Here is a 21,733-nt window from a genome sequence, read left to right as displayed (position 1 = left end):
TGCGAAGGTGGAGGGATGTTTGTGAGAGGTCTTGGATGCCCGCCATGGCCACTACAGGCCAAACTTACGCCAATAAGCCTAAGGTATGGATATGGCAGAGGGCCTAAACGTAGGTTCGACTCCTACTATCCATTCATAACAAAACAGGGCTAAAGAAGGACTCTACTCTAATGAAGCTAGTCATAGCTCACCATAGCTCTAATACCATGTTAAGAAACACGGATCTAGAGCTATGCTAGCTATGGCGGATGGAGGTTATAAACATAAAACACGATTGAGATAAAGATTTTTAACTCAAGTGAATTAGGTTCCAAGATAGATTAACTTGGACTCATAAACACAATCTTGAGTGACACAGAATGATAGTACTCTTTTTCTTGAAATGAATGTGAACAAGTACATGCCTTTATAGCTTTTGGGGATAGTACCATTGTACTCACTGTGTATATGGGATTTTGGACATCTCTTCCTAGATAGAGCATACATCTTTGTCATATCTGCTAGCCTCTTCAGGGCATAGATTTAGCCTCTATGGGCATTCATCTGGCCTCTATGGCCAAGCATCATTTGCTATAATTCTCAACAGAGATGAGGAAGGCAATATACTTGTAAAACAACCAGAGAAGTATGAAACATAGAAAAAGTTGCACCTTGCTGTTCCGGATTGGAGCAATGGGGGACGAATGAGGATTGCAAAGGCAGAAGTGTGGATACACCTAGATAGACTAGCAGCTCTCTTACAAAAGTTGAGATTTAGGGATGGTGATACCAATACATTTAAACAGATAGTTGCTGAAATTTATAAGTCCATGGTGGAGGCATGGACTACAAACAGTATAACACACTACATGGTCAGCATTGTCACCATTACAAAAAATGTCATCATTTTGAATTAGTTTGTGTTTCTAATCTCTCTTCTTGTGTATCATATACTTGAAGCACATGGTCCATACTTTGCAGATCAAGAAAGTTTGGCAGTATGGTCAACTCAAGTATACAACTTAAATCAACACGCACATATTTTCCATCGCTACTATGCAACAATCTGAATGAACATAAAATTCTTATTTAACCATAGGGAAGCGTAAGCCTCAAGTACAATTATTCGAGAATAGATAGAGATTGGCTGAGATTATTTTCTTTTCAGGAGTTACATCAATGCCAGGTTAATAATTCCCTATTGGATCCGGCTACAAGGACAGAATAGTAGTATGGATCAGGGGAATGGATTCTCAGAAAAGCGATAAGTCATGGGAAGTTCAGGAAATCCATATTTTTGATAGCCGTGATGTTCATTTTTCCCCATTACTTTAATTTTGTCTGCTAGTAAGATTCTAACCACCTCTCCATAGATATAGCAATTCTAATCTACTTGTCGGCGTCCGATGTGTAGGGTCGAGTTCACACGAGCCTCATGGAAGATGAATAACTTGATAATCTTCAAGTCCTCGAACCACTTTAGCCTCTTCAGGTTTTTTTGAAGATAGGCGAGTCGGTTGCTATCTATGTAGCAATATCCCGCACCCCAAGTCCAACGCCTTTCCACATACAACAGTGAGGGGTTGTAGAGCCAATCTAGGATCCCCATCATGTCATATCGTCTATGATAGCTTGAAGAGTTCATAACTATCCTAAACATGATATGAAATATGAGGAACCTGCTCCATGCCTCATAAGTCTAGAAGTGGCAGCAATCCACAAGTGAGTAAAAGGAAAAAAAAATTCTAATGAAAATATCACTTCACTCTTCCCGATCTATCCTAATTGTTTTAGTTGTTGGGCGGCTTGCTTGCCTATTATCTATCCAAGCACCTTTTGGCAGTCCATCGATAAATGAATCTAAGCGTCGTCGCTCGACACTCCCATGGAATGTCACAGGGTTTGCTGCCTAGGGTGTCCCAAGTCTGGAACGTTCGCGGCCGAACCCACTAGGATCGACCTGAAACTTGAGTCCCTAGTGGTCAAGGTCTCCTAACAACATTCTAGTGTTGGGTCCTGGACATTCTACTTTATGCAAAGTTACCCAATCCGAAGATGATCCATACCCCACTTGGTTCAAGGAGAATGAGAAACGAGAGGGATGCATCACTCCACCTCTCTGCCATAGGGCATAATCCCATTCTAGTCCCCTAAAATGGCATGAATCGGGTTCTAACCCCACGCTGCCTAAAGGTCAAATGACAGTAAAACCTTGTGAGAAGCCTCCCAATTCTCTGGGACCACCCTGTCATAGGACAAACCCATCGGGGTTCCACCCACCCCCTTCCCTCCATAGGCATACTTTAGTTATCTAATTAGCCCCTATCACATTTATATGTGACATTTAAAATCGCCTTCCTTAATTAAGCCTTTTAGGAAACATGGTTCGTTCACATAATCTTATGGCACTGACACGCAAACAATTTCAGATAGGTTCCTTGGAAGTAAACTTTTAACTGAGATACAAGTCTTGTTCAAAAGGGACAATTTCCACAATCCGTGAGGATACACCTTATTTCCTCCAAGATTCCACCCTTCACTAGTAACAGGGGCCAGCTTGAGAATCTATCTCGAGTCACGCAGATCATTTGAGTATGACCCGGAGGTAGGGAATTTACAGCCAGATCCCCCCTGACATCCAAGTGTCCTCCCACATTCAAACCAACCCGCGGAGAGACCTCTCATGGCGGGTTGAGTCCACATTCCCATCACGGCTATTAGAACCCCCTTGGCTAAGGTTGGCGGCTAGTTGGGGGTGGTTTGGTGCGCCCTCCAAGACTTCAACTTGATTCATTACTCCCATTTCTTTTATGAGTTTGGGATCATACAATCCTTTTACAAGCGGTGTTTCTAAATTTACAAGCACAAATAATGGTGAAGGCGAGTGCTCGGAACAACTGCTAAGGTGGAGTCCCTATCTTTGATGCTTAGCGTTTTTCCTTCTTGCCTTGGTGTCAATTTCTAATATCCTCCAAGGGATAGAGAGTACCTTAATCCGACCCCACTCCTATGTGATAGGAGCGAGCAATTATGCAATTGGATCTATATCTGATAGTTCTCTAATTGTAGCTGTCCTAGCTTCCTGGCCCTTAGTCCAAGGTTCTTGTCTTGGGAAAATGACACTCGAGTTTTCTTATATTAACATCGAGTTGTATCATGTCTAAAGGCGATATATCTAAGGTTGTTTTGGTTTTATCGAGGCCAGATTTAGGATAGAGATCAATGAGTCGTTCACTTTTCTCAAGGTCAACGTATGAATGTAACAATAGTTTGACTCATTTACTTTTAAACCCTAAATAAGTCGAGTTAAGCCCTAGCCTTATGTATCCTATAGGATTCATCTTATTGAACTGCTTTGAGCAATTAAGTTTAGCACTTCATAAGCATGTCTTATATCTATCCTTAAGAGAATCCCTAGCACTGCAAACTGAAACTAACCATGATGCCACGCAATCTAGATGCAAGTCTTTCCTAAGATGATGATGCAATGCGGAGCTTATACTCTTGGGAATTCATTTCAATGCACTTATGAAAAACATAAATAGAGACTTGTATTTTTCTTTTGTGCAGGGGACATGAAGTTATCAGGCCTAATGCAAATGCGAGCTACTTCTCTTTAACGATTTACAGGAGCCTAATACTCGACTTAGTATTGCAACAACCCAACCATACTCAATCGTTTTCATGGCAACCCATGATCATCATAAACTCGATTCAAGCCTTTATACCTACCTTTCCAATTTCACAAATTTTGCGATGCAAATAGTATGGTTTTCGCCTAATGATGCCTATACTTTATTGTTCCGATAACCCATTTTTCAGTTTCTTTTACCTCTCAAGCATGCCAATGCTAGTGCATAAATCTAATGCACTATGAACACAATCAATAATGTCCTTGATTTCATTGTGCATCCGTGCGTAATCTTTTGTGCAAGTTGTTCCTTTTGCCAGAGTGCAATAAAACACAGCAACCTAATTGGTGGTTAGTTATCATAGATTTTTACCAGAATACTTCTCCCTTCCCAATGAAGTCGATCTATGTTTTTAAGAGTTCCCATCAAAGTAGGATTTATGAGACACACCCAATTACCAAGTGTTGCGGTTCCTTGACTCGCAGCTCCATCGGTTGAAGCAGGATTCACAATCGATTGGACCTTACTTCGCTTGGGAGGCATCGTATACTTCAGCTTTTTCCTTCCAGCTACGCACTCGGGCTACAAGAGAGTTGACTCCTTGTGGAAGGAAATCGACAATGAGAACCCTCAAAGAGGGGGAAAATGAAAGGGGAAGCTTGGAAGCCTCCAAGGGAAATTTCCATTTCTCTCTCCCCTCTCTCTCTCTTTCTATTTTCTCTTACTCTTCCTCTCTCTTCTCTTACTCTCTCTCTCTCTCTCTCAAGACCGACAACAGGGGAGGGTAGTGGTAGTAATCCCCCTCCTCCTTACACCTAAGGGGGATTTTGTAGTGGTATTGGGGCAGGGGGAAATAGTATGGTATGGAGCCCCCCTATCCCCATCAGGGTGGCAAGGTGTATGGCAGCCATGCAATCGATGCCTCCTCGCTCCACATCATCATGTCCTCCCACATCAGCCGTTGGCCACCATGCAACTCCTCCGCCATCCCATCTTGTCATCATGTCGTCTCCTACAGTGCTCTTCGTGATGACCAAGATCAGCTCGGAAGATGAACTCGTCTTCCTCATGCCCCCACTCCCACTCGTCATCACATGACAGCCCTCCCTCCCTCCACCAACTGGCGGCGTGAGTAAGGGGGCGTTTATTCTTTTTTTTTAATGTCGTTAATTAAAGGGGGAGTCATTCGACGAGGAAGGAAAATATTACAAAATCAAAATCTAGTGAAACTTCACCCACATGCCAGGCATCATAAAAACTCATGGATATTAAAACATTGGCCCCATCAAAAGTCTCTAGGACACCTGTCCCGAGGCTAGTGTCTGGGGACCTAAATCCCCAAATTTAGGGCCCCAGACACGAGCCTCCGGACAGGTGTCCCAGAGACCTTTGATGAGGCCAAAATTTTTTCGAGTAGTTTATGTACCCTAGAGGAGTCCACATGTAAAATTTCACATAAATCGAATTACTAATCATATTTTTCCAAAGCCTAGATACATTGATTTAGGTTTAAGGATTTTTTGAAAGTTTTTCTATAAGTTTAAAGTTTCACCTTATTTTACACATTTCACTTTTGAGTTTTGAGTTTTCTCTCCTAGAAGACATGGCACAGACCAAAAGCAAGCAACTTGGAGACACCCCCTAGAAATCCTATGCAGAGGCCACCTCCCCCAACCCCACCACCATGCCAGCATCACAAGTGTCGATGGAAGCCAGGCACAATGGCTCTTCGTGACATCCACCATTACCAGAAGACCACACACCTTTTGATACCAATGGCTCCATTCTAGAGGCTAGTGCGTGAGATTATGGACAGCATACTCATTAGGAACAATAGGAGGCACTTCCCAGATGGAACATGCTTGCAACAACCCAATTGTTGGAGTGTCCAAGCCCTCCTTGCACTACAGGAAGCTGTCAAAGCTTACGTCATCGACTAGTTCGAAGACTTGGTCTATGCAGCAATACATGCAAGGAGAGTCACCGTCACCGATAGGGATTTGTGGATAGTGAGGTTCTTCCGGCAATGGAAGGAGAGTGCTCGTGGAGATCAACAACGATAGGGGTGTACTACCAAAACATATATGGAATGTAGCTTCCAAAGAGATTTTGTAAAACCTTGGTTGTAATGGATCCCATGTAAAATATTATGAATATGAATACAAATTTTTTGGCGCATCTTATTTTTGTTTATTCACTTGTTATTTTTTTTATTTATGTCTTTGAGTTATCGTTAAATGCTTTGGAACAAATACATGTTGCACACGAACTCGATAAAGCACTACATATTAAATTTAGGGTATGAATCATGTTGCATATAGATCCGATAAATAAATGTAACATTCAAGTAAAAAACTATGATAAACGACGCATATGACAAACTACATTGCACGCAAATCCAACAGTTTTCATTACTTCAAGAGAAGATTACAAATTACATTAGACTGGTAATTAGATATCATTTGACACTAAGTACATCTACTCTGTCCTAGGCTTCTTTGAGCTAAACTCCCCATAGTTAGAGCTATTCTTGATCATAGGCAGCAACACATTTTTCCCTAGTAGTTCTTTCCTAATGATATTGGGGTCTTCAACACCAACAACCATGCCATGGGCCACCATGGAAAAAAGTGGCCCAGACCTAGTACTAGAGAATAAGTAGAGGAGCTTCGAACGTCAAAGCAACACTACTTTATCCAAGTTAGAGTTTGTTGGGATGGTCTTGAAGGGCCCAACCTTCGTTAGTGCCCTCAACTTCAAGAAGTTCTTAGCAAAATCCACAGAGAGCATGTCTTATGGAATACAATAATGTCACTCACAAGCTAGCCGATATACACCTTCAATGCTGAGTCTTGCACCCTTCCTTGGCTACCAGATCGGCCACCTTGTCTAGATGAAAATTCATCTATATAGACAATGTCCTAGATCACACAAGTTCAATGTCAGACTCGCTGTGTCAAACTCACTATGCATGGAGTGTGCTAAAGATATATACATTGGATTGGCGTAAAACTTTACCAATAAGGCCTCTAGGGCATCAGGAGTGTGCACATAAAAATTTTTCGGGATCGGACCTCAAGAGCTGCCCTGGCCAAAGGCTTGCGTCTGGGGGCCTGAACTGCCCTGGTCGAAGCCTTGCATATGGGGATCATGCCCCCTACAACGCGAGCCTCCGGCCAAGGCAACTCTTGGGGCCCGATCCCAACAAAATTTTATGTGCACAATCCCAATGCCCTAGAGACCCTACTAGTAATTTTTTACGCGAATCTGATAACATTAATCCAATAACATTACCTTCTCTACATCATGTATCTGCTAGTGTAATGGAGCATCTAGATCTGCTCATGCAATTGGGCCACCCTCATCTCTCTCTTGGGAAGATACTGCGTAGCCGGGTCGAGGTCCGAAAATGCTTTCTTGCAACCGCTCGAACTCATCATCTGAGATCTCATACTGTGGTGCCGCATTCTCAATCTACTCTTGGATGATCACAATGGCAAATATGCCATCGACACTCATGCTATCTTATCGAGCCACCTCATCAACATGTACTGGCACATCTTGTATATCAAAATCTATAAAATCATTAGGTGCATCACATACCATGATACAATATAGCTCTTCTTCCCTTAGCTCCAAAATTTCTAGTACATCTTGCATAAGTAAATATTCCACCCCCTTGATAATGATAGCATGGAGAGAAGCAAGGAGTGGCTCATCACTTTGTCGGTGTCTCAACATGGCAAGGAGGTGGGCGCACAATGGCTAAGCTTTGTGCTACCTCTACTCTCGAATCAAGTGTGATCTCCTTAGGCTCCCTCTCAAAATACTCTAGATGTGGCGGAGAGGGTGTATCGATGTCTTCCTCACTGTCCTCTTGCACCTCAATGCACAAAACATATATGGCAAATGCTGCATTGTGCTCGATGAGATCCATCGTGGCATAGTCTTGGGATGAGGTGGGCACTACTTTGGTGCAGAGATGCTACCCCACATGCACGAGGGCTCGATTTATCACCTTTTGCATTGTTAGAATATCAAGCTTCTGTTACTCTTTACTCGGCCTATCTTTATGTGTGTGACCGACATTAGCTAGATACAGCTGTACATGTGTGTGACATTCAATAAGTCGGTGTAGTAAGTGACTTAACCACAGTTAGTATTGGTTAGTTATACCTATGTGTGTAAGTCTCTTTCAGTTAGTATGATGGAAGAATAATGAAAGAAGAACAACAATGAGCTGAGGCTCATCTTCTACTCCACTCTATCCCTCTCCCTCTCTTCCAACATGGTATCATAGCTTGAATGCTTGAAGCTTGAAGGCTTGGCAGTGGCCATTTGACATTTAGACATCATATCTGAAGAAAAGGTCATCAAAGGAGACTATGCTTACAGCCTGTTTTTTTGTAGAAGCTATATCTTGCTACAAAAATGGATTTTGGAGAAACGGCCCTGCGATATGGACCATTTTGATGACGAAAGTTTTTTCAAATTCCTCACAGATTTTGAGATATTCAGCACAGACCTGTGCAGACTTGCTATTTACTACAGTAAATAGCAGGTGATTCTAGGGCGCTAGTGGTTTTCATCCTAACAATGTATATGCCCTTATTATCATGCATTTGAGCATGATATTGGAGTGTCAAATGCACAGTTTTGGAGCTTTTTTGTAGGCTGGAAATAGTGAACTAATTGATGTCCTGAATTTGGAAACAATATACCTACAAGGTTGAAGTATCTGTGATGCTTATTCGCTAGTGACTAATGCTTGGATCATACCACCTGAGTGGTAGATGCTTTTTGGGATATTGTGAATGCTAAAAGTCCAAAGTTTGGACTAATTTGTTGCTGGTAATACCAGGATATTGACTGGTTATTGTCTGCACGAAGGATACCTATCATCTTCACTTGACATTCATGCAATATATTCTGGCCGGTTGGACATGTATCAACTCCTACATAGAGTGGCAATTGAATGAGATGTTTTGGGGCTGTTTTGAGGTCTAGATACTCTTGTTTTAATAGAGAAAATATTGTTGGTTATGGTAGTGGGCTGGCTATATTTGGTACTGCTACTTGCATACAGTACAAACTTTGATACTTGTATGGACATAGTTTGTTGCTGGGATGTTTTACCACTACCATAGAATGTTTTGAACTTATTTGAGCTTGGTTTATGCTCAATTGGCTATGTTTTTTCATTGTTGTAATACAATTTACAACAAGCATATTGTCAAGAAAACTGTCTTGAATTGCGGAAACTGTTCTGAATAGCAGGAAATTGGTCCTGAACTGTAGGAAAAGGAGTCAAATACTTACATGTTGTATACATCACTGAATACCTAAGCTGCAACTATGGCAAATGCTCAAGGCACTGGCAATATCACTCAAATTGTGGGAGAAAAGCTGTACAACAAAAAATTTGCATTATGAAAGTTCCATATGAATAATTTATTGGTTGGCAGAGGTTATTGGGACTAATGTACAAGTGATGAGGCTAAACCTCAAATGCATGAAAGGAATCTGAAAAATGATCAGAAAAGGGCTCATAAGCTATGGATTGAGAGAGCATGCAAGGTGTTACATTGGTTTTCCTTATGTATATCAAATGCTATGGTTATACAGATTATTGGATGCAATTTCCCAAAGGATGCATGGAACATACTCATGAAGAATTATGGAAATGTAACATATGCAAGAAAGATTCAGCTAAAGCAATAGTTCAATAACATGTCTAGGAATGGCAGAAGCATTCAGGCCTACACTACAGAGATCAAGAACATAATAGATCAGCCTGCCACCATTGGATCTTCAATGTCTAAGGATGATATGATTGCAGTGACATTGAATGGACTTGGCAAATAGTATAAAGCATTTGATATGTCTAATTCTATGAGAGCCAAATCTCTTGATTGGCATGAGCTGATTGCTTTGTTGCTGCATGAGGAAGTTAAGCTTGGGCTAAATATAGGTTCTAGTACGTCCCAAAGTAGAGATAGTGTTCTTTACTCTAGCTAGTGTGGTAGAGGCGGCAGAGGCTGTGGCTCTTTTTGAGGTCGAGAAGACACTCGAAACACTTATAGACAGTATCAACAGAATGCCAGGCATGGCACAAATACGCAAGGCCAACATGGATCTGGCAGCTTTAGAGGCAAGGGGAGATCACCCCATGGTAGAGGTGGTGGATCTGGTTCATGGTAGTCAAATGATTAGTCAAACAGAGATAAGGAATGTCATTACTATGGTAGATATGGACACATTGCAAAGGATTGTTACAAGAAGCAGGGAGGTATGAAGGCAAAAGGCAAACAACATGGACACTATGCATCTTCTAGCAGTGCTCATGATGAGTAGATTGATAGATTGCTTGCCATGCAGCATGTGTCTAAGAATGCATCTAGGCAGAACAGAGATGAGAGATGGTACATTGATTCAGGGGCTTCAAATCATATGACACCCCATGGAGAATGGTTTGATGAGATGGTTCAAGTTCACATGGTTATGTGTATACTGGAAATGACACCCAACATAACATTCAGCACACAAGAATTGTTACGTTGTTGATGCTTGATGGCAAGAAAAAGAGCTTGCATGATGTACTACATGTACCTACAATAACCAAGAATCTTTTATCAGTTGGACAGATGGCAAACTAGAATCTGCATGTGAGATTTAATAGAGATGGATGCTTTGTTGAAGAATATGGTAATGGCTGCAAATTGATTGCTAGAGGCCGAAGAGGTGGCAGAATGTTTACTCTTGATGCGTCAATTCCAGAATTGAAAGTAGCCATGTTTGCAAATTATGATGGTGCTGTACGAGATGTTGAGATATGACATAAGTGGATTGGCCATGTGAATGTACAAAAGCTGAAATCTATGCAGCAAAAGGAGATTGTGCTTGGACTACCTAAGTTCAAGTATCATGACTTTGGACATGTATGTGATGCATGTCAATTTGGAAAGAAAGCACAGTTTCCATTTATGAGACATGTACGGAATAGCTCACGACCCTTGCAGTTGGTACATTCAGATGTATGGGGTCCATCTCATAATGCTTCTTTTCATGGTGCTTGTTACTATGTATCCTTCATTGATGATTTCAGCAGGTTTACTTGGCTTTACATAGTCAAACATAAGGATGATGTGTTTGATGCATTCAAGGACTTCAAGAAGCATGCTGAAAATGAGTTGAGCTATAAAATTTCATGTCTTAAATCAGATGGAGGTGGAGAATATGTCTCTAATTACTTTGACAGGTACCTTGCTAAACATGGGATCAGAAGATAGTTAACTTGCAACTATACACCGCAGCAAAATGGTGTAGCAGAAAGGAAAAATAAGATACTGATGGAATTGGAAAGAGCTATGTTGAATGAGAAGAGTTTGTCAAATGGTTATTGGGCTCAAGCAGTAGTGAGTGTTGTCTATGTGCTGAATAGAACCCCTACAGTAGGGATTCATGATGTAACTCTATATGAGAGGTTGTATGTTCATAAGCCTAACATTTCACACTTGAAGGTATTTGGTAGCATTGCATATGTGCATGTTCTTGATGAAAAGAGGAAGAAATTGGATCCTAAAGCTGTCAAGAGTGTGTTCCTTGGTTATGCACAAGACCAAAAAGCTTACAAGTGTATGTACCATCTACACAGGAGACATTGATTAGTAGAGATGTTGTTTTTTATGAGTTGGCATCGTGGTATGGAAATCCGGTTGCAGTGGCTACTAATGGATCAGCCAGCACTAGTAATGCTAAAAATACACCTACAGTGAGTACATCTATGAGTGGTTCTATAGGTGATGGGTCACATACAGTAAGTCCTTGGTCAGGACGCTTGCGGAGTCATACTTCTACATCCACTGACACGGATATGTCAGTGAGGGGGAGATTGGATAAGGGAAAAGAAAAGATGCTTAAGGATGTGACAAGTCCACTTACAGTAGGTTATGAGTCATCTAACAACGATAGTTTGGATAGTGAGTTGGGCATTCCATCTATTATGACTCCTGGAGCAAGGCTAAGTCGTTATGTACCGCCCCTCATGAGAGGCAACCTCAGAGTGAGCCACAATTATGAAGATATGAGAGAGTCAGAAAACCAGTTGAAAAGTTTATATACACTAGTTATTCAACCCCTCATTATGCATATATGGCTAGTGTGACAGGTTACAAAGAACCTACAAAGTTGGATGATGCAATTATAGATGATAACTGGTGTGCTGCCATGGATGAGGAGTATGCAACCCTGACTGGAAATGAGACATGGGAATTGGTTGAGTTGCCTAAAGGAAAAGTCCCCATTGGCTGCAAATGGGTGTACAAGGTTAAGTGCAAGTCATATGGTTTGTTAGAATGTTATAAGGCCAAGCTGGTTGCAAAAGGGTATGTAAGCAATACGGCCTTGACTATGAGGAGACTTTCAATCTGGTGGCTAAAATGGCAACAGTCAAAACTCTCATTGCTTTGGGAGCTTGAAAATCCTGGAAATTATGGCAAATGGATGTCAAGAATTCTTTCTTGAACGATGATTTGGTTGAGGAAGTATATATGGAGCAGCCTGAAGGCTATGTTCACTCGGACCTTCCTACACATGTATGTAAGCTGAAAAAGGCTTTATATGGACTGAAACAGGCACCTAAAGCATGGAATGCTCAAATCAGTTGTTATTTATAGCAACATGGATTTAGATTGGGTGATGCAAATCACAGTCTATTCACGAAGAAGACAGATCATGGATATGTGTTTCTAGTGGTTTATGTAGATGATTTTATCATCACTAAAGATGATGAAGAGGGCATTGCTGAAATTAAATCATGTTTATAGGCTGAATTCAAAGTCAAAGACCTTGGTGAGCCGAAATATTTTCTTGGAATTGAGGTAGTATCTACGTCTCAAGGCATATGGCTGCTACAGAAGCAACACGCTCATGACATGTTACAGAAGTATGGTATGGCTGAGTTAAAGCCTATGGAGACACCTCTTGATCAGAATATCAAGCTATAGATTGATGTTGGGAATGACATAAAGAATATGATCGTATATCGACAAATGGTGGGCAGCTTGATATACTTGACTATTACCCGTCCTGACTTATGTTAGGTAGTGGGGCTGATTAGTTAGTTCATGCAAAAGCCTCGCAAACCACATTTAGATGCAGTCAAGAGGATCATGAGATATGTAATGGGTACTACAAATTATGGGTTGTTTTATGCATATGGAAAATCTCTTGACTTGACAGGGTTTACTGATGCTGATTGGGCTGGTTGTGCCTATGACAGGAGGTCAACTAGTGGTTATGCATTTGGATTGGGCAACAATATGCTTAGTTGGCAGAGTAAGAAATAGCCTATAGTTGCATTTTTTAGTACAGAAGCTGAGTATAGAGGAGCTGCCTTAGCGGCTTGTGAAGTAGTTTGGTTGATGAAACTACTTAAAGAGTTGGGAATACAACTGGAAAGCAGAGTGAGATTGCATTGTGATAACCTCAACAATGTTATGTTGGCTAGCAATCATGTCTACCATGCTAGGTCCAAACATATTGAGGTTCACTACCATTTCATCGTAGAAATGATTCTTATAGGGAAGATTGATTTGATTCATGTGAAGAACAAAGACCAGGTAGCATATATATTTACCAAGTCTCTTGGTAAAAAAAGTTCATATACTTCAGATAGCTACTTGGAGTTTATCAGATGGTTTGAGCTTGAGGGGGAGTGTTAGAACATCAAGCTCCCGTTACTCTTCAGTTAGTCTATCTTTATGTGTGTGATCGAAATTATCTGGATATAGATGTGCATGTGCGTGGCATTCAATAAGTCGGTGTAGTCAGTGACTTAACCACAATTAGTCTTGGTTAGTCATACCTATGTGTGTAAGTCTCTTTTAGTTAGTATGATGGAAGAATAATGAAAGAAGAACAACAATGAGCTGAGGCTCATCTTTGGCTCCACTCTGTCTCTCTCCCTCTCTTCCAACATGCATGGCTTGATCCAGCACGTAAACTATATGAGAAATCTATGGGGAGCCATCTGAGAGCAAAGTCCGGAATAGAGCATGTGAGAGGGTTTGACGCATCACAAAACGATGCTAGTATACTAGAGCTAGGGTCTACGGTGGAAAGCGAGCTCTCTAGAGTCAAGGTCGTGCAAAACCTAGGGTATACATGGTCTCTTATGTGTGCGTAGCATGTGGAGATAATCCATGCAGCAAAGGTGGGAGTGCTAGCCATGGCACACAAAGAGAGAAGGAAGGAGAGCACAAGTGTAGGGAAGTAGAGAATGAAAGTGAAAATGAGTTTGGAGTTATAGATTTTATGTATCTAGGGTTTTAAATGTTCTTTTTTAACCCTAAAGTTTCAAATTAAAACTCTTACCTTAGTTTCTTTACTTCAATACTTTAAAGTAACCATTAAAATTACTCATACACACAAATGCTTCATTCTACATTATTATATCCTCGAATATACTTGGATCACTGAGTATATTCAAGTCCAACTACAAAAAATACAAAAAAAAAGAATTAAAGAAATCTAAAAAACCTTCAAAATCCCTTGGATCCAATTTAATATTTAATTTTAAGAAATAAGTAAAAGAGATGAGCTACAATATATCATTATGCAAAGAAAATATTGCATAGATTATAGAACTCTAGCCTTCAATTTAATTATGATTTTAACTAGCATGATTGACTAATTATAGTATGTATTATTGCACGCTTGGATCATAGTAAAGTAAGATTATCTCAATTGAAAGTACTCAAAAGTTTAAAAAAAAGTTTATATTCATTCTTTATAAAAAATAATTTACAAGGATTCCACTATCTCAAGGATATGTGGAGAAGCACATTGTTTACATGTCATGGATTGCTCACTATGATCCTGACTTTTCTATTATCTAACTCGAAATAGAAGTTGCAAAGGGGCTCATTGGATTTATTGTCTCAGAAAAGAAATGGGCCAATGGCTCTTTGTGCTGACCACAAAAGGATTATGACCATTCCATAAGATAACCACATCTATGAGAGCTGTATATGTCTCATCTTGGGTATCTTGATCCAAGCTGATCCACTTCCCTTGCAAAAGTCGCCATCTTCTATATTGAAAGCAAATACATAGAGTTTTTCTAGCAATGAAATACCTGTAATAAAAACAAAAATAATAGTAAGTAAATGCGAATAACACAACAATTCATCTAAGTAAGACTTATGTCAATTAAATCAAGGCATTCAAAGTAGTAAAAATGATTTACCTGAATGTGAGATCAGATTGGTTGACCCTCCACTCAATCTTCTCATCAAAATATGCTCTTTTGACTTGCCAAGACTTACCCAATAGCTGACTCATCCATTCCTCAGATGGACACTTGCATTGATAAGTAATCTTTGTTTTCTTCAAAATATCAAACCAAACAAATGTGCAAACAATGAGAATGGAATAAACCAACTAAGATGCACATCTTTGGAGCATGTGGTGGGTTTCATAGCACTATTGATGTCAGATTTTATCTTGGACTTACATGCTCCTGACAACTCCAAGTTACCAATCAACCATTCACCACTAGATAGTGGTGGCAGTGGGACATGTTGCAATCTCTGGATTTCTACTACATACAATGAATTATAAAAAAAAATATTTTGAGTTGCAAGTTGACTTACAGAGTTATTGTCATAGATCAAAGAACCTATGTCTTCATGCCAAACATGTATCTTGCCACTCAAACATTCCACATTCTACCATTCATGTAAAATTGATAGATATAGAGCTGCCAGTAAAACAAGGTTGAATTAGAACACTGCAAAGATTTTTAAAAACAACTCTGATGCAAAAGAATAAACAATGATAAAATTTGAAAACTTACTATTTTGTTTATAATTTGCAATGTAGTTCTTGTTGTACACACAGATTTGTTTGTGCATATAAACATGTTGAATCAATACTTCTGTTACTGTACTTATTCCATTAAACACTTTTTTGAACTCTAAAATTCTACATTTCCAATGTTTGCTAGGGTTTACAACATCCTTACGCCTGACCTTGAAACTCCCTCGAGTACTTGGGTGCATCAAAATCCAATCCAACTTATAGTACTTATCACAAATCTAATTACCGCCACTATCTTTCCTATTGAAGACCTCCACTGCAAGTATGTTATTGATGTTTTTTCTCTGTGAAGACATCTATGATAACCAAATAAAGAAGTTACCTATCAGCATGTGTATAATTTGCAAATGTTCTCTCCAAATGAAATGAAATCTAAACGCATATTTGTATTACATATTTTATTTGGTTTTTCTTTTTGAAAGGATCCCTCTTGAAATCTAAACGCATGAGTTGCATGGCCAGTTTGTGAAACGGACAGGAATGTCTAGTGAGTCAAGACTGGACAGTTAAGGTCCAGTATAAGTCTGGAAGAGACTGATGGCATTGTAGATTGACAAGCCTGGAAGAGACTTGTGAAAGTGTATATGGACAAGTGTGTTGAAGAACTAGCCTAGAAGAGACTAGTTCAAAGTGAAGATGGACAAATCTTCAAGAGATTAGTCCATGTGGAGTCATCAGTGGAAATTCACTTTCAGTTGAGCTACATTGTAAATTTGGATGTAACCATAGTCAGCAAAGATGGTCAAAAGACTAGTGGGATGCAATGGAAGCAACTCCTAAAATTTAGGGAGTTACTATTTTTGGACCTCAGAATCTGTTCGCGACAGTATCTTCATTTTTTCACAAGGATCAATCCTCTGGTCTGTACCGAGGTCAAATTCTGCACCGAGCATGGGGAATTTTAGACCGGAAGGCTAGAATGGGAAATATTTTACAGTGCTGCCACTTGGCACAAATGTGTACACTTACCTCTTTAAAGAGGGCTAGCGTGCAGTTTTTGGGCTGAAAGGGGCTCATTTGAAAAGGATTGCTACAGATGGAGAGCTCTTGAGGGCTGGTCTACCCTGTCTATGATGCACAAAGGGCTGAGCTTGCTTCCTACTCTCTCTCTTTCTCTCCCTGACAGTATGGTTATGCTATAGAATCAAGGGCCTTTCTTCTGATTCAAGTACAGCTGTGTGGAATATGTTGTTTTTGCATGAGGCAAGAGCCTCTTTTCTCCAGGAACAGGAGTAGTTGTTTGCTGCAGAGGAATAGGTGAGGGTGGTAATCTCACCAAGCAAGTGTCTGAAACATCACTAAACCAGAACTGATTCTGGACTCTTCAGAGGGTAATTCAAAGCCCAATTGATGCCAGAATCAAGGGGCACTTGGCACAGATGATGCAGAACCGTGCAGGGAACAATATGAGCTGAAAACAGGTTTCAAAATAGGTCTGAATCAGTAATTACAGTGGGCTGAACAGTACAAGAAACAGTAAGAGTTGTAACCAGGTTTCAGAACAGGTCTAAACCAGTAAATACAGCAAACTGAAATGGTCAATTCTGCACTCCAACCAGAAGTTTCAAACTTGGCAGAGTTTCCCCTCTTGGATAACTTGATTTGGGTCAGTAATTATACTGTTATGCTGCCAAATTTCACCCAGAATTGGTGAAAGACAGCTCATTGTACTCTCTCTCTTTCTAAAAATAAAGAAATACCGCAAGGGGCGCCTAACTTAGGGGCCAACAGGGTGTCTGTGTGGCAACAGGAGCATTCTAGCTTCCTGTATTTCTTCATGATTCTGTGTCTTTAAGTTCAGGTAAAGTGGGTGACTGTTAATTGGGTGAAAGCATTTATTTATTTTGGTTGTACACTACCGCCCTTCCTAGTGAACAGGCCGGTTACATGGTTCCATTGGCCGGGACCGAATCACTTTTTCCCTAAAGAGTGAGCCAGGGCTTGTTTGGGTGTAAGACACAGAATTGTGCATTATGGCTGATAGAAAGGAAGACACCAGAGAGGAAGCGTCTGCATCATAGGAGATCCCTGTTGTTCATGAGGTGGGAGAGTCTTCTAGACCTCCACAGTTTGTTACTCCTCCTGCTATGGTTGAGCCACAAGTTCTTATGGCTTCTTCTATGGATGAAGACACTTTCAAGACTCAGTTAGTTGCTACTGTGAGTATGTTTACTCAAGTGATGCAGAATCCAAGGTTTTTGGCGTTTTTGCAGCCCTCCCTTCCTTTACAGCAAGTGGGGCAATCTACAAAGATTTTGGATCCAGTAGAGGTCCAGGATAAGGGTAAGCATGCTGCAGATTCAATGGAAACACCAAGGCAGCTCTTGTGGAGTCAATGGAGACTCCAAGATTGGTTCCCACTGTCTAGGAATAGGTGGTGGAAACGCTAGTTACACAGGCATTGCCAGTTCAGCCTGCCACTTTACAGCAGCCAAATGTTGGCTTAAACGGACAGGGAAACAGTTTTCAGGCTTTACCACAGGTTTTCCCACCAACCTCTGTACATCCTGGGTACTTTGGAGGTGGATGTGTATTTCAGAGTATGGCTGGTTATGCGCCTGGAAATCACATTTATGTACTAGGAACAGTGTTTGGGGGTACACAGGGTTTTATGCCAAACCCCATGTATGGCAATATAGGCATGCAGCCTGGATTTCAGGGTGTTCAGGGCAGTTTTGGCATGCCACAGGGCACTTTTGGTATGACTGGTTATCAAAACCAGCAAGCAAGTATTGTATCTACAAGCCCTGTAGTCAATGGTCCAGCAACTCCTATGCCACCTGTTAGTGTTCCTATGTTACAGGCATATCCTACGGATCCTTTGATGGCTCATGAGAAGCCAAAGCCATACAAGGAAGGTGGTGCAGCTGTACAGTTTGACATCTTTCGAGGATTTGAAGACATGACTAAGGCTCTTTCTTTCTTACAACAGTTTGATGTCGCATTTGTAGGAGGAAACTTTATAGAGCCTTCTAAGGTCTGGAAAGCTACCACTTTTCTTAAGGACAATGCTAGTCAGTGGTGGAGTACACTGTTGATGCAAGGACAGGCTCCTGCCACTTGGACTTACTTTAAGCAAGTATTTGCTTCTGCTTCGTTGACCAATGAATTTGAGATTGATGTTATGTTAGCTTGGCACAATTTGGATGCATCTAAATGCAAGGATCTGGAAGAATATAACAAGAAGTTTTGGGAGGCTTTGCTTCCAGTCACTTCTTATAGGGTTGTGCCATTGACCAAGCAGATAGAGAAATATTGCTGTGGGCTGCCCAAGGAACTCCGGAATTATTGTACAAAGACAAAGGTCACCACTTTGACTCAGTTAATTGAGAATGCTACCACAGGAAATGCATTATTGTTGGGACAGCCAAGTGGTTTTGGGGGCAGCATTAAACAGGACAAATCTGAAAAATTTTCAGCAAAGAAGCCATTTGGTAAATAGGTTTCTCATATTTCTCAAACCACAGGTAACCCTTGGCAGTTCAAGAAAAAGCCAGCCAAGTTCTTTGGATAGCAGTCAAAGGACCAAAAGAAACCTTTTGTGCACAAGTCTCTTGAAGAGAGAAAGGCTTTAATGGCTGAGAGGAAGTGCTTTATCTGTGAGCAGACTGGTCATATTGCGTCTAATTGTCCAAACAAGAATAAGAGATCAGCTGATGATGATAAAGACGACAGGAAAGGAAAGAAGCCCAAACCTTCAGCAGGTTTAGTGCCAGATATGCTGGGAGACAAGCCACACTTGGATGCTAATGAGCTCTGCAGAGCTTGGGGTAAAGTTAGGGATCAACATGTACTCATTTTCTTTGATCCTGGAGCTAAGGCAAACTTTATCTCACCAGAGTTGGATTCTACTTTGGGCATCAGAGCAAATGAGATGGGCTACACAGCAGAGGCATAGTTGGCATGTCCTGGTCACTCAGAGTCTGTGACACCCATTCTTGGAAAGCTGCATCTTCATGTACAATCTTTTGTTGATGCAGAAGAATTTTATATCATGCCACTTGAAGGAGGTGATGTCTTGTTGGGAATGCCATGGATGTTTAGAAAGCATGGTGTGTTGGATGCCTTTAACAAGACACTGACTTTGGAACATAGGGGAAAGACTCATGTGCTTGATGTGAAGCTTAAAGGAGAGTCTGTACCTGTTGTATTGGCTTCTGCCATTACATCTGTAATAAAGAATCATCTTTCTGTGTACTTGATTTTTGCACGTGATGTCAAGGAAAATGATGAGTCAAATTTATCTATGTTAGATAGAGACAGGTCTACTTTCTTGTCTTAGTTCAGTGATTGTTTTTCTGACTCATTACCATCACAGTTGCCACCAGAGAGGTCTGAGGATCATGCAATAGATTTGGTGCCAGGCAATAGCCCACCAAATAGACCTCCGTATAGGGTTAGTGCAGCCCAACAGAAAGAGATATTGAGCCAGGTGAATGAGCTATTGGAAAAAGGGTTGATTCATCCAAGTTCATCTCCCTTTTGCTCACCAGTGCTCCTAGTGCAGAAGAAGGATGGCTCTTGGCGCATGTGCATAGATTATCGAGCGTTGAACAAGAGTACCATCAAGAACAAGTTTCCCATTCCAAGAATTGACGACATCCTTGACCGTTTGGAAGGAGCGTCAATTTTCAGCAAGATAGATTTGAAGAGTGGATACCATCAGATCAGGATTAAGCAAGAGGATGTGCATAAGACTGCATTTAGGACCACGTTTGGTCTCTATGAGTTCTTGGTAATGCCATTTGGACTTACTAATGCTCCTGCTACGTTTAATCGAATGATGGACAAGATTTTTCGTCCATACAGGCAGTTTGTTGGTACATTCTTTGATGACATGATTGTCTTTTCAAAGAATGAACAGGAGCATAGAGAACACTTGAAAGTAGTATTTGATAAGCTTTGCAGTAATAGGTTGCTTATCAATGGCAAGAAGAGTGAGTTCTTCTTGGAAGAAATCCAGTTCCTGGGGCACATAGTGTCAAAGGATGGTGTCCGAATGGATCCTGCTAAGGTTGAAGCAATTAGAACATGGCCAGATTTGAAGACTATCCATGATGTCAGAAGCTTCTTGGGTTTGTGTTCTTATTACAGGAGGTTCATTCGCAATTTTGCAGAGATTACTTCACCTTTACATGCTTTACAGAAGAAAGGAGTCTCTTTCCAGTGGACACAGAAAGAAATTTCAACTTTTAATCTTCTTAAAGAAAAGATGACTTCTAGTCCAGTGATCATCCTGCCAGATCTTAGGAAGTCATTTGTTGTCCAATGTGATGCATGTGGCAATAGCATTGGTGCAGTGTTAATGCAAGATGGCTGGGTAGTGGCTTATGAAAGCAGAATCTTGCAAGGGCCAGAAAAGACTATGCAGGTCTATGAGAAAGAATTGCTAGCTGTGATTCATGCGCTTTCTTGTTGGAAACACTACCTACTTGGGGCAGATTTTGTTGTCCAGACAGATCATCAGACATTGCGTTATTTCTTAACTCAGACTAAGCTGTCAGAAAAGCATATGCATTGGGCAAACTTTTTTTCAATGTTCCATTTTCATATTGTGCATGTGGAAGGCAAAAAGCATGTTGTGACTGATGCTTTGTCAAGGAAGCCACAAATTTCAGCTGTGTCAATTCGTTATCATCATGAGCTTGATGATATGAAGGAACAGTATGCTGATGATGAAGATTTTGCAAGGATCTTTGATCAGCTTGTCAATGGACAACATCATGAGCATTATCTTCTCAAGGATGGTTTCATATTGATGCATGGTAGACTATGTGTGACTATGCCATTGAGACGGAAAGTTATGATAGAAAGTCATTCTCCACCGTATGTAGGGCATCGTGGTATTGATGCAATAGTCAAAGCAGTAGAGACATTCTTTTATTGGTCTACTTTGAGAAGAGACGTAGATGCTTTTTTGTGGCAGTGTTTGATTTTTCAGAAGGTCAAGTTTGACAGGCAAAAAGCACCAGGGCTTTTACAGCCATTGCCTATTCTGGATAAACCATGGGAAATCATAGCTATGGATTTTATCTTTGATCTTCCAAGGACACAGATAGGAAATGATGGGATATGGACTATTATTTGCAGATTTAGCAAATAGACTCATTTCATTCCTGTCAGGAAGAAGATAAAACCAGATCAGATGGCACGTTTGTTTATGTACAATGTCTTCAAGTATCATGGTATGCCACAATCTATTGTCAGTGACCGTGATCCATAGATGACAAGACTATTCTGGA

General features: G+C 40.6%; 1 protein-coding gene across 1 annotated transcript in view; it reads left to right on the top strand.

Moving 5' to 3' along the window:
- Positions 1–20,687, top strand: part of LOC148028798 (uncharacterized) — a 43,342-nt gene extending 22,655 nt beyond the window's left edge. Inside the window, 5 exon segments of the mRNA XM_087688491.1 lie at positions 17,678–17,774; positions 17,882–18,505; positions 19,472–19,662; positions 19,810–19,923; positions 20,586–20,687. Coding sequence (XP_087544617.1) covers positions 17,678–17,774; positions 17,882–18,505; positions 19,472–19,662; positions 19,810–19,923; positions 20,586–20,687 — 1,128 coding nt within the window.
- The last annotated feature ends 1,046 nt before the right edge of the window (positions 20,688–21,733 follow it).

The sequence above is a fragment of the Lygodium microphyllum genome, chromosome 11, assembly GCF_053477565.2.
Source record: "Lygodium microphyllum isolate KBCC chromosome 11, Lygodium_microphyllum_v1.1.10, whole genome shotgun sequence".
Lineage (NCBI taxonomy): Eukaryota > Viridiplantae > Streptophyta > Polypodiopsida > Schizaeales > Lygodiaceae > Lygodium > Lygodium microphyllum.
This window is presented reverse-complemented; position numbering and strand designations above follow the sequence as displayed.